General features: G+C 48.2%; 1 protein-coding gene across 6 annotated transcripts in view; it reads left to right on the plus strand.

Moving 5' to 3' along the window:
- Positions 1-13,576, plus strand: part of LOC140392529 (polyhomeotic-like protein 2) — a 34,219-nt gene that overhangs the window by 15,668 nt on the left and 4,975 nt on the right. For all 6 annotated transcript variants that reach the window (XM_072477790.1, XM_072477791.1, XM_072477794.1 and 3 more), the window contains 3 exons: positions 854-971; positions 2,718-2,871; positions 5,997-6,243. In XM_072477790.1, coding sequence (XP_072333891.1) covers positions 854-971; positions 2,718-2,871; positions 5,997-6,243 — 519 coding nt within the window. The remainder of the gene's footprint in view (positions 1-853; positions 972-2,717; positions 2,872-5,996; positions 6,244-13,576) is intronic.

The following is a 13,576-nucleotide window of genomic DNA, read 5'->3' on the forward strand; positions in this document are numbered from 1 at the left end:
TCACTAAGTCTATTTGTTTCCAAATGCGAGTAAATCCTGTCTCTAAGAATCTTTTCCAATAATTTCCCTATCACTGACGCAAGGTTCACCGCCCTATAATTTCCCGGATTATCCCTGCTGTTCTCCTTAAACAATGGAACAACATTGGCTACTCTCCAGTCCTCTGGAACTTCACCTGTAGCCAATGAGGATACAAAGATTACTGTCAAGGCCCCAGCAATTTCCTCCTTTGCCTCCCGCAGTGTCTTGGGGTAGATCCCACCAGGCACTGGGGACTTATCTACGTTAATGCTTTTTAAGATGCCCAACACCTCCTTATTAATATCAACATGACTCAGAATATCTACACACTCTACCCTATACTCCTCATCCACCGTGTCCTCTTTGGTGAATACTGAGGCAAAGTATTCATTTAGTATCTCTCCCATTTCCTCTGGTTCCATACATAGGTTCACTCCAATATTCTTTGTTAGTGTTCTGTGAAGCTTTGTGCATTTTTTATATTTTGAAACATCTGGTTCAGGTCACCATTGATGAAATAAGATTTTTTTTCATATATAATATATATCAGTATTGTGTGATCCACAAAGCAAGAATGTTGACTATTTCTGACCAGCAGCTTAATTTATTTGTCTAATTTCTGGTGACAAAGTTGACAGATTTACCCCAGTGCAGATTAAATAGTCACAGCTAGGTTTAATCAATCCACACTGCTTAATATATTGAAGCTTTCAGTTTTAAGAATCCTATTAGATTGAAATTCCAGAACGGGATGTGGAATATTTTGTGTATCTCACTGCATTGGATTATTTGGCTGTAACATTTTCATCTTTTTTCCCCCAATGCTTCTCAGACTCTAAGGAAAAGGAAGAGGATGCTCTCAAACTGAAATGTGAATTTTGCGGGAGGCTTGATTACGCTCATAAGTTCAAAGGATCAAAAAGATTTTGCTCCATGGCCTGTGCAAAGAGGTAAAGAGTCAGCAGAACCATGGAATATTCAAGGTTTTGCACTGGTTAATCACCAGTGAAAAGGAGTTTCACCTTTTCGAGGTGCTCAGCAGCAACTGTAGCAAACGTGATTAGAACCTCGAGACTCCGTGACGTCTCGTTAAACTTTCCTGGAATTCTGCGCCCGAGGTTCATTTGGTCAATGCCCTGATCAATGTTGCGAAGTCATTCAACCTCGCAAACTGACTGGTTTGGCCCCACATCTGCAGCCGCATCACTGTTCTCATACAGAGCTGTCTGGAGTTGGCATTGGTGCTTGAAGCTACGACAGAAAAGTCAGCTTAACCAGCGAAACCCGCTGGAAAGTCCGCATGTTGGTATTGGGTGGTTAACCGAATCTTGTCTGGGTGTGATGCCTCCGTCAAGTCGCCAGTCACAGTTTGGATTCTCATGTGAAGAATTTCCAGTTTGTAGAGACATTGGGGGTCAATACTTTGGTGATAATGTAAAAACCAACATTACCGGTTCAAAGTCTGGATTTGGGACACGATTTTGGTTCTAATTACTGATTACCATAATGTGAACTTGACAGGGGATGCTAAACCTGCAGGTTAGACTCTCTGGCACTGGAAAGAAGAAATCTTCATTCAGCAGCATGGGCCGGTTCCTCACGCCCACTTGCTCCGAATCTGTGGAGTGCGCTGGCTGCCACATAGGGACACCTTTCAGGAAAGCTCAGGGCATGAGTGAGAGGTTCGCAAAGAGGTACCTGAGGTCCAGATAGAGGGCGTGCAGGGGAGGAGTGATGTCCTGTATCCACAGACGAGCGGAATGCTCTCCTGAAGCAGTGCTGCTGTGTCTGGCCTCATCTCTTCTTCCCATTCCTCCTCTAGACCAAAGGAAGTCTCGAGCATGATCCCCATGACAAAGTACTCACATCCCCCTGGTGACTCCTATAAGTTGTCCTCTAGCACAGAATTCTTTAGATGAAGTTCTCAAAATTTCCAGAATAAATGTTGGTAAGAGTGTTGGTGACATATTAGCAAATTATCCCAGAATGTCTCCCAATGTGTTTTAAAAATCCTCTTCAAAGCTGCAGCGATGAACAGTTGGTGATTGTACTTTTGAATAGCACTCAACATTCCCAGCAATTATTTATGTGTTCCTGTTCAGCTGGTTGCTGTTGGGGGAGATTGTTAAGTGAAGTATTATCCACCAAAATGTCAAGTAGCCTCTTTAATGAGAGCTGACCAACAACCTAATTGTCTATCAGCTCTTCAACAATCATCTGGGTGATTGTTAGTAACGCGCATTTCAACCTTTCCCAACATGGCCTCATGGGCAACAGTGAAAGACCCCATCATCCCCACGATTTTAATGCCCAAAGAACATGACCAAAATTTACCCCTCTCCAGTGCCATGGAAACCGCACCTGAATGTAAGCCACCTTCAAAAAAAAACAGGAGAAAGAAATTAAATTTGTTTAGAAGTGTCCTGAAAGAACGTTTTGAATCACTTTTCCATTTTGATATTTTCAACCATGCCTACTTTCTGTACGCTCGAAGCACAAGAATGCTTTTAAAACTGGACACTGCAGCAAAGTGATGATTAACAGGGAATTTAGGAAACTGGATCTTTGCCACTGTAATGTGTTTTTGTGTCAGACTTAAAATGTACTGAACCCATTGAGGGTTTGTTCCAGTAACTAATCAGCAGAATCATATTCCACAAATCCAGCTGTTTAAACGTGTTCCATTTTATTCAAAGGTATAATGTTGGCTGCAGTAAGCGAGTGGGTCTCTTTAAACCAGACAAGAGCAAATACTTACAGAAGAAGGAAGGAGGCAAATTAGGTCGGCGAGGTCCAAGAAAGAACAGTTTACACAATACCAATAAAGAACAACACAAGAAACAGCTGAAGGTAAAGGTACACCATCTACAGAATGGCTGTAAAGTTTTCAGCAGTTTATTTCAAATGGTTTTCCTCTAAAGTTAATCTGGAAGCTGTCTCAATGCCTCTATCGATACAGAGCACCTATATTGAACCAAGGGTTAATCTTAAGTCTGTGTTCAATAAATTAATCACCACTTGGAAGAGATGTAGCAAATAACCTCAATACCCCAAGACCATGGAGAATTAAACAACACTTTGCATTTATGTAGTGCCTTTAATGCAGAAGAATGTCCCAAGTATTATCGTTTTTTAAAATTCTTTCAAGGGATGGGATCGTCACCAGCAAAGGCACATCCTTAATTGTCCTTAAACTGGGTGGCTTGTCACCATTTCAGAGGGCATTTTTTTGTGGATCTGGAGTCTCATGTAGGCCAGACCAGGTAAGGGCAGCAGATTTCTTCCCTAAAGGACATTGGTGAACCAGATGGAGTTTATATGCCAATCAATGACAGCTTCATGGTCACCATTACTGAGAGTAGCTTTCAATTCCAGATTTATTCATTGGATTTAGATTCCATTAGGTGGGATCCGGACCAGTGGCCCCAGAACATTATTAGCCTGTGTCATCTGGATTACTAGTCCAGAGACATTACCACTTCTCCCCAAAGGAGGTGTATAGAAAAACAATTGAAGACTGAGTGAAGGAAGTAGATATGAGCAAAGGCGATCAAAGCTTGGGTTTTGAGAAAGGTCGGAGAAGAGGAGGGCACGGCGAAACGGCTGAAGACACAGCCGCCAGAGGAGAGACCAATGGGAGGAGAGGATGAGCACGAGGTGGGAGTCAAAGAACAGGAGTGGGGGAGGGTGGAGGAGATGGGAAATGGGCAGGGAGAGTCCCTGGAGAGATTGAAGTACAACAGTGAGAAGAGTTGGGGAACAGGGCACCATAAGACATTGGCAACCAGCAAGTAAGATATGGCCTTGGGACATGAACAAGCAGTTCTAATGGACAAGCTTTATTGGCCCATTTATCTACATAAGGATTTTTGATAAGGTTTGCACCTGAAAAGAGGCAGCAATCTTTTTAAGGATGATAAACGTCTCAATTTTGTGGGGATTTCTCCCAAATTGTTTCATTTTGGACTTTAGATTTTTATGTATCGCCGATAGTTGTCCTGTGGTTTGGAATTGAAGGCTGCTTGATTGCTCAATGCAGAAATTGAATAAAGAGCCTGCGGGCTCAGATCGGGAGCTCTGGTTTGGTCAGGGCAGTGTTAAAATCATTCAAGCAAAAATTTCAATTCGTTATCAACGGGGCTGAGCTCCAGCCAGTTGGCATTTGAATAGCTACCTCCACGGTGACGTATTGTATTCAGACACTGAGTTACCCAGCTGGGCACTTCACTCTGAATAGAAACCTGAATGAAGAAAGCCCGAGAGATGGACACAATACATGCAGCTGATCGACATTCTAGCCCAAGAACAGCGAATCAAGAAGAGTAGCTTTGTTTAAACTAATAAATAATACAATTGGTGCAGAATCAAAAATCTAATGTCAGGAATATCATTAAAATAACAGTGTAATAAGCACCAGTATCAATAAATGCATGTTCTCCCCCAGGGCCATGTTCTTGCAGAATCTTTCCCATGTACTTGTTCACAATCCCCCGCCAGTGTTTCAGCTCCACAATACTCTGCCTAAATGATGCAGCTATATTGGATTTACAGCATGTGACGTGCTGCAACAAAGAATGTGCATTTTATAGCACCTTTAATGTTGTAAAATATCCCACGGTGCTTCTCCGCATCGTTATCAAACAAACATTTGATCTGCTAAAACTGTAATAGATGAACAGTAAGAAGTCCGATTCATCTCAGGAAGGAGTAGTGCTCTGAAAGCTAGTGATTTGCAACAAACCTGCTGGACTTTAACCTGGTGTTGTAAGACTTCTTACTGTGCTCACCCCAGTCCAACGCTGGAATCTTCACATCGCGTAACAGATGTCGACTACAAATTGATAGGAACAATTCTCAATCTTGTTGGGATATACTGTCTCGAGCTGGATTGTCCTGGTGGGTCAGTGAGTAAATACATCTCTGTTGTGGCGCAAGAACATTATAAAGCAAGGAGTGTCTCAGTTTAGTTGCATGGTTTGCAATGTACTCTCATTGTGTCCCCTGGGCTACGAGGTGGTTTAAAAAAAATAATAAATTAATAAATTTAAAGTACCCAATTCTTTTTTTTCCCCCCAATTTCCTTTTATAAATTTAGAGTATCCAATTATTATTTTTGTCCAAGGGACAATTTAGCGTGGCCAGTCCACCTACCCTGCACATCTTTGGGTTGTGGGGGTGAAACCCACGCAGACACGGGGAGAATGTGCAAACTCCACACGGACAGTGACCCAGGGCCGGGATTCGAACCCGGGTCCTCAGCGCCGCAGTCCCAGTGCTAACCAGCGCCACATGCCACCCTTTTTTTCCCCCCAAATAAGGGGCAATTTAGCGTCGCCAATTCACCTACCTACCCTTGCATATCTTTGGGTTGTGGGGGTGAGACCCACGAGGGCTACGATGTGTTGATTCCCACTCTGAATGTAGGTAGTTCTAAGAGTTTAGTCGGTGAATATTAATTACAGATGGGAATCGAACCTTGAATCTTCTCACATGTACCACCCGCAATGTACTCTGCAGTGTGCTGATCAGATGGGGTAAACTCGCATTCCCATCTCCTGCTGCAAGTCAGCTTATTCAAAGAATTGTGTAGTTTATAATTCCTGGGAATAAATTGCTGCTGCTTCTCATTGTTAGGCATTTGTAATCGGCACAGAGAACCTTTCCTGACCGATTAGGCTTTCATGAGAAGCCTCACTTTGGAGCAGCTAAATTTTCCTTTTAAAGAACCCATCATTTTTTATTTATTTCTGAGATGTGGGGATTGCAGGCTCGGCTGGAATTTATGCCCATCACTAATTGCTCTTGAGAAGGTGATGGGTAGTGACCTGCCTTCTTGTACTGCTGCAGCCCACGTGGTGTAGGTACACCCACATTGCTGTTAGGGAGGCAGTGCCAGGATATTGACACCATGACTGATATTTCTGAGCTATGGGCTTTTCCTCTGACACGCTAATGTTTATCTCCCTTCACAACAGCCGCCAGCTAACATGGGGCTAAGTCAGGAGGATTCGAGCAGAGGCTCCGACAATTCCAGCTATGAAGAACCACTGTCGCCCATCTCTGCCAGCTCCTCCACCTCACGGAGGCGACAGAGTGAACGGGAGCTGGATATTCATGACATGAGGATGCGAGATCCAATGGGAATTGCCCATCACTTCTTGCCGAGTGACGCCACCAAGTGGAACGTCGAGGACGTGTGTGAATTCATTCGCTCACTGCCAGGTAAAGGTTGTTTTTATTATGACTGTTTAGACTGGGTGGGCGTAGATTTTAGAAGCTGCCTCGGTATAATTGAAAACAAGTAGCCTGGTCTTGAAAACTTTTAATTTGTAGCTGCAGCATATTCTTTATTGTTCTTTTGTGAGTTTGGTTGTTTTGACTTTTTTGTTTGGGATCTCCAGATCTTTACTCTGAGATAAATCTGCTCCTATGACCCACGCTCCCGTCATGTATGTGGACTTCATACATTGGACACGATCATGCCCGTACAGGAACACGGTGTGGCCAGTAGATGCCGGCTGAAGCCTCCCGCGGACTTCCACAGCCAGTACACCTCGCGAGATCCACCCAGACCTCACGAGGCGGCGTGGTCAGGATCCTGCCTACAATGGGCATGACCACGCCACGCATGCCTACTTAGGTTTTAAACCCACTTTGGCCTGCTCACCCAGGATCTCCCGAGTTCCCGGCATCTAACGGCCTCCCCAGGGAGTCCACAGCCGGGCGCCGTTGGTCCACACAAACGGCGACCAGGCAAAACAGCACCCAGGGGTCCCGAGCCATCGGAGGCCACTGGGAGGACAGGGCAGGGTGTGGCACTGTCACTGCCAAGGTTTCCGGATGGCATGGTGAAGCCAGCAGGAGCACTGCCAGGGGGGCACTTCCAAGGGTCAGGGCCTGACTGGGCTATGCCTATAAAAGGGTGGAGTATATGGTGGGTGGGGGAGGTGCAGGACGGTCATTTGGAAGGTTGGGGGGGTGAAGGGTGGGGGGGTGAAGGGTGGGGGGGCCATGGAAGGGGGGTCCCAAAAGGGGGCATGGGAACCCTGAAAAGGGGTGGCCTTCAGCAACCCCAAAGGGGGCTGTCATCACTTGGTGGAGGGGTGGGGAAGGGGGAGGGTATTAATGTCCATACATGTGTGGGGTGACATTGCCATGGGTGGGGGACCCATAAGCTCACTTGGAGATAAGGGCACCTTTCGAAATGGCGGCCCGATCTCTGAGGAGTTGGTCTGGGCAGCGAGTTCAGCTCCCTCCCCAGTGATGAAAATAATTGTAAGTGTGGGCTTGACCGGGGAGAATCTCCCCAGGGCCCAAAGAAGTGACGAAGTGTGGTTAGATAGCGGCGGGGAACTGTCCAACAGAGCTGGCAGGAAACTCCCAGCAAAACCCGCCACAAATGTATCAATGCAACTGAAGATGTGCAAGATATGACTATGAATTTGTGTCTTCCAATTGAATGGTGTAATGAGTTGGAACTAGCACTGTGCGACGCCACCATGCCAGCCTTTGGGTCTTGCTTTACTTCCTGTGTACCCACCTGCCTGTTTAAGGATGCAATCTTACTCCGACATAGTTGCATGTGCGCTGGCCTCTGTCAGACCTTGCTGATTGGCTTTTCGTCAACTTTGTGCCTGGATTGTGAGTGCTGATTGGTATTAGAGCCAAACCTGATACCATTCTCTTGAGTCTGTGGTGTTCTGTGTTGCTAATTTTAGGATGGTTGGCGTAGTGTTCACAAAGACTACAAGTAGCTTTAAATTATAATAATCACTTATTGTCACAAGTCTGCTTCAATTAAGTTACTGTGAAAAGCCCCTAGTCGCCACATTCCGGTGCCTGTTCGGGGAGGCCGGTACGGGAATTCAACCCGCGCTGCTGGCCTTCTTCTGCATCACAAGCCAGCTGTTTAGCCCACTGTGCTAAACCAGCCCCTTGAATAAAACTATAAATTTATTAACACTAATTTGGATTCAACACTTAATCCTAGAAAATAAACATATAATTACACTCATTTACTACTAATCTCTACACCATTACATCAACTATGTTCTGCTCTCACTCACACTTTCTTTCCTTCAGTCTGTTCTCTAGCTTTCTCCTCAACCTCACTCATAAGGCTTAGCATCAATGTCTTATATACCTGTACATCTTGCTCCCTCTTGTGGTTGATTTAGACATTAACCCTTGCAGTTTTTATAATTATGATGATGTTTCTTGAGTCCATGTACAATCACTTTAGCTATGAAGAGAGAGATAAATTAATTTTCTTCTGCTTCTAGTCATGAGACCAGTTGTAGCAGCCTTCCTGATTTATAGGGTATTCCAGAACATATTGATATAGGAACAGAAGGAAGCCATTATGCCCCTTGATTCTGTTTTGCCATTTCAATTAAATCTGATTTGTATCTTAACTCCCATTTAACCTGCCTTTCCTAACGAGAATCTATCAATCTGAGTCTACAAATATTCAGTCGAGTTAATTTCAGCAGTTTTTTTTTTGTGGAGGAGGGGGTGGAAGCGCGTTCCAGGTTTCTACGGGCATTTGTATGAGAAAATGCTTTTTAAAAAAAAAAAAATGTTTATTAAGAATTTTTCAACAAAATTTTCAACCATACAAACAAACCCCAAGTCAATATGATACAGAACTTTGTACATTGGATTCCTCCTGTACATATCAGTTTTCCGGATCATCCATGTATTTTCTTGCTCAAATGCCCCCCAGAAAAAAACCTCTCTTTCCCACCCCCCCACCCCAAGAAAGATATCCACCCCTCCCCTCCCCCCACCCCCCCCGGTTGCTGCTGCTGCTGTCCGACCTTCATCTAACGCTCCGCGAGATAGTCTAGGAACGGTTGCCACCGCCTGTAGAACCCCTGCGTGGACCCTCTCAAGGCAAACTTTATCCTCTCCAACTTGATAAACCCAGCCATATCATTTATCCAGGCCTCCACACTGGGGGGCTTCGCCTCTTTCCACATTAATAAGATCCTTCGCCGGGATACTAGGGACGCAAAGGCCAGAATGCCGGCCTCTTTCGCCTCCTGCACTCCCGGCTCGTCCACTACTCCAAATAGTGCTAGCCCCCAGCTTGGCTTGACCCGGACTTTCACCACCTTAGATACTGTTCTTGCAACTCCCCTCCAGTGCCGGGCATGACCAAAACATATGGACATGGTTTGCCGGGCTTCCTGAGCACCTCCCACATCTGTCCTCTACCCCAAAGAACCTACTCAGCCTCGCCCCCGTCATGTGCGCTCTGTGAACCACCTTAAATTGTATCGGGCTGAGCCTGGCACACTAGGAAGAGGAATTAACCCTACTTAGGGCATCAGCCCATAGCCCCTCCTCAATCTCCTCCCCCAACTCCTCCTCCCATTTACCCTTCAGTTCCTCTACCAAAGCCTCCCCCTCTTCTTTCATCTCCTGGTATATCGCCGACACCTTGCCCTCTCCAACCCATACACCTGAGATCACCCTGTCCTGAATCCCCTGTGCCGGGAGCAGCGGGAATTCCCTCACCTGCCACCTCACAAACGCCCTTACTTGCATGTACCTGAAAGCGTTTCCCGGGGGTAGCCCAAACTTCTCCTCCAGCGCCCCTAAGCTCGCAAACGTCCCATCAATGAACAGGTCCCCCATTCTTTTAATCTCTGCCCTATGCCAGCTCTGAAACCCCCCGTCCATCCTTCCCGGGACAAACCGATGGTTGTCTCTGATTGGGGACCACACCGAGGCTCCCATCGCACCCCTGTGCCGTCTCCACTGCCCCCAGATCTTTAGCGTTGCCGCCACCACCGGGCTCGTGGTGTACCTTGTCGGCGAGAGCGGCAGCGGTGCCGTCACCAGCGCCCCCAGGCTCGTTCCTTTGCAGGACGCCATCTCCAACCTCTTCCATGCCGCCCCCTCTCCCTCCATCACCCACTTACGGATCATCGCCACATTGGCTGCCCAGTAGTAGCCACCCAGATTCGGCAACGCCAGCCCTCCTCTATCTCTACTACGCTCCAGAAACCCCCTCCTTACCCTCGGGGTCTTATTCGCCCACACAAAACCCATAATGCTCCTGCCTACCCTCTTAAAAAAAAGTCCTTGGTGATCACAATTGGAAGGCATGGAATTACAAAAAGAAACCTCAGAAGGACCACCATTTTAATTGACTGTACCCTGCCCGCTAGCGAGAGTGGCAACATGTCCCACCGTTTAAAGTCCTCCTCCATCTGCTCCACCAGCCGCGTCAAGTTAAGTTTGTGCAGGGCCCCCCAGCTCCTAGCTATCTGGATCCCCAAGTATCGAAAGCTCCTATCCGCCACCCTCAGCGGTAGGTCGTCTATCCCTCTTCCCTGATCCCCCGGATGCACCACAAAGAGCTCGCTCTTCCCTACATTGAGCTTATAGCCCAAGAAGTCCCAAAACTCCCTTAGGATCTGCATGACCTCCACCATCCCCTCCATTGGGTCCGCCACATACAGCAACAGGTCATCTGCATACAGCGACACTCGATGCTCCTCTCCCCCTCGGACCACCCCCCTCCATTTCCCAGACTCCCTTAATGCCATGGCCAAAGGTTCAATTGCTAATGCAAACAACAGGGGGGACAGGGGGCACCCCTGCCTCGTCCCTCGATACAGCCGGAAATACTCCGACCTCTGCCGATTCGTAACCACACTCGCCACCGGGGCTCTATATAGGAGTTTAACCCAACTGATAAACCCCTCCCCAAACCCAAACCTCCGCAACACTTCCCAGAGATATTCCCACTCCGCTCGGTCAAAGGCCTTCTCCGCGTCCATAGCTGCCACTATCTCCGCCTCTCCCTCCACCGATGGCATCATTATCATATTTAGGAGCCTTCGCACATTGGTATTTAGCTGCCTACCCTTTACGAATCCCATCTGGTCCTCGTGAATCACCCCCGGGAAACAGTCCTCAATCCTCGTAGCCAACATTTTTGCCAGCAACTTAGCATCTACGTTGAGGAGCGAGATCGGTCTATACGACCCACATTGCAGTGGGTTCTTATCCCGCTTCAGGATCAAAGAGATCGTCGCCTCCGACATTGTCGGGGGCAGGGTCCCCCCCCCTTGCTTCATTGAAGTTCCTTACCAGCAACGGGGCTAACAGGTCTACATACTTCCTATAGAACTCCACCGGGAACCCATCCGGCCCCGGGGCCTTCCCTGCCTGCATGCTCCCCAGTCCTTCAACCAGCTCCTCCACCCCAATTGGCGCCCCCAAACCAGCCACCTCTTGCTCCTCCACCCTCGGGAACCTCAGTTGGTCCAAGAATCGTCGCATCCCCTCTTTTCCCCCTGGGGGCTGGGACCTATACAGCTCCTCGTAAAAGGCCTTGAATGCCTCATTCACTTTCACCGCACTCCGCACCGTAGTTCCCCTGCCATCCTTGACTCCACCTATTTCCCTCGCTGCCATCCTCTTACGGAGCTGATGTGCCAGCATCCGACTCACTTTCTCCCCATATTCATACATCGCCCCCTGTGCCTTCCTCCACTGTGCCTCTGCCTTCCCTGTGGTCAACAGGTCGAACTCCGTCTGGAGACTTCGTCTCTCCCTGAGTAGTCCCTCATCAGGGGCCTCTGCATATCTCCTGTCCAACCTTAAAATCTCCCCCACTAACCTCTCCCTTTCCCTGCCCTCTCTCTTCTCCCTGTGAGCCCTGATGGAGATTAACTCTCCCCTGACCACCGCCTTCAGCACCTCCCATACGACTCCCACCTGCACCTCCCCGATGTCGTTGGCCTCCAGATACCTTTCGATGCACCCCCGCACCCTCCCACACACTTTCTCGTCTGCCAGCAATCCCACATCCAACCGCCACAACGGGCGTTGGTCCCTCTCCTCCCCCAGCTCTAGCTCCACCCAATGCGGGGCGTGGTCTGAAATGGCTATGGCCGAATACTCCGTTCCCTCCACTTTCGGGATCAATGCCCTGCCCAGGACAAAAGAATCTATCCGTGAGTAGGCCTTATGTACATGGGAGAAAAAAGAAAATTCTCTGGCCAAAGGCCTGGCAAATCTCCACGGATCTACTCCCCCCATCTGATCCATAAACCCCCTGAGCACCTTGGCTGCAGCCAGCCTCCTCCCCGTCCTAGATCTGGAACGATCTAATGCTGGGTCCAACACCGTGTTGAAATCCCCACCCATTATCAAGCTCCCTACCTCCAAGTCCGGAATACGCCCCAACATCCGTTTCATGAATCCAGCATCGTCCCAGTTCGGGGCGTATACATTTACCAATACTACCCCTGTCCCCTGCAACCTACTGCTCACCATCAAGTATCGGCCTCCATTGTCCGCTACTATGTTCTTGGCCTCAAACGACACCCGCTTCCCCACCAGAATTGCCACCCCTCTATTCTTCGCATCCAGCCCCGAATGGAACACCTGTCCTACCCATCCCTTCCTTAACCTGACCTGATCTTCCACCTTCAGATGTGTCTCCTGAAGCATGACCACGTCTGCCTTCAGTCCCTTTAAGTGCGCAAACACTCGGGCCCTCTTAACCGGCCCATTTAGGTCTCTCACATTCCACGTGATCAGCCGGATTGGGGGGCTACCCCCCCCCCCCCCCCCCCCCCGCCAACTAGCCATCTCTTGTCTTAGGCCAGTCCCGTGCCCGCGTCTCCCGCACCCTCCAGTCCCCCAGACGGGGAACCCCCGCCCCGACCACCTCTTCCATTTTCAGTTCCCCCTCGGCCAGTGCAGCAGCAACCCTGTTATCCCCCCTCCCCCTCTCCCCGCTAGATCCGCATCTAGCTCTTTTGCTCCCCCCATACTACTTCCGTGAGTCAGATGACTTCTGCTGCCTTGATTTTCTATGTAGGGAATGCAATTGTAGTCTATGCAGCATTTTATCTAAATCTTATCCTTCTGGTATATCTGATGTGGGACAACCCCCCCCCCCCCTGCCCCCCGGGTGCTCTGCCCAAGCGTAAATGCCGTTAACTCCAGATGGGATTGAATCAGAGCTTTATAAAACAATGGTGTAACGCACCACTTTGTGTTCCAGTTTCGTTGACCTAATATTCCATTAACCTTTCCCATTCCGGGGGCAGCACGGTGGCGCAGCGGTTAGCACTGCTGCCTCACGGCGCCGAGGTCCCAGTTTCGATCCCGGCTCCGGGTCACTGTCCGTGTGGGGTTTGCACATTCTCCCCGTGTCTGCGTGGGTCTCACCCCCACAACCCAAAGATGTGCAGGGTAGGTGGATTGGCCACGCTAAATTGCCCCTTGATTGGAAAAATGAATTGAGTACTCTAAATTTTTTTTTAAAAAACCTTTCCCATTCCTTTGAACCTGCTTTTCCGCACTTAGGTGATTTCATAAAGCACCAGCGCAATCTATCCTTTAATTTCTTTCACAATAGAGCTCCCAGATCAGGTTAGATGCAGAGTGATAAAGGTCTTTAAAAATTATAAATGGGTTTGTTAGGGCAATAGGGTTTGAGACAGTAAAATGGTTCCATTTGTGACAGTGTGGGTGACCAGATCTAGTGGTCATGTGTCTAAGACGGGCACTAATAAATCCAGCC

Source organism: Scyliorhinus torazame, chromosome 16 (genome assembly GCF_047496885.1).
Source record: "Scyliorhinus torazame isolate Kashiwa2021f chromosome 16, sScyTor2.1, whole genome shotgun sequence".
NCBI lineage: Eukaryota > Metazoa > Chordata > Chondrichthyes > Carcharhiniformes > Scyliorhinidae > Scyliorhinus > Scyliorhinus torazame.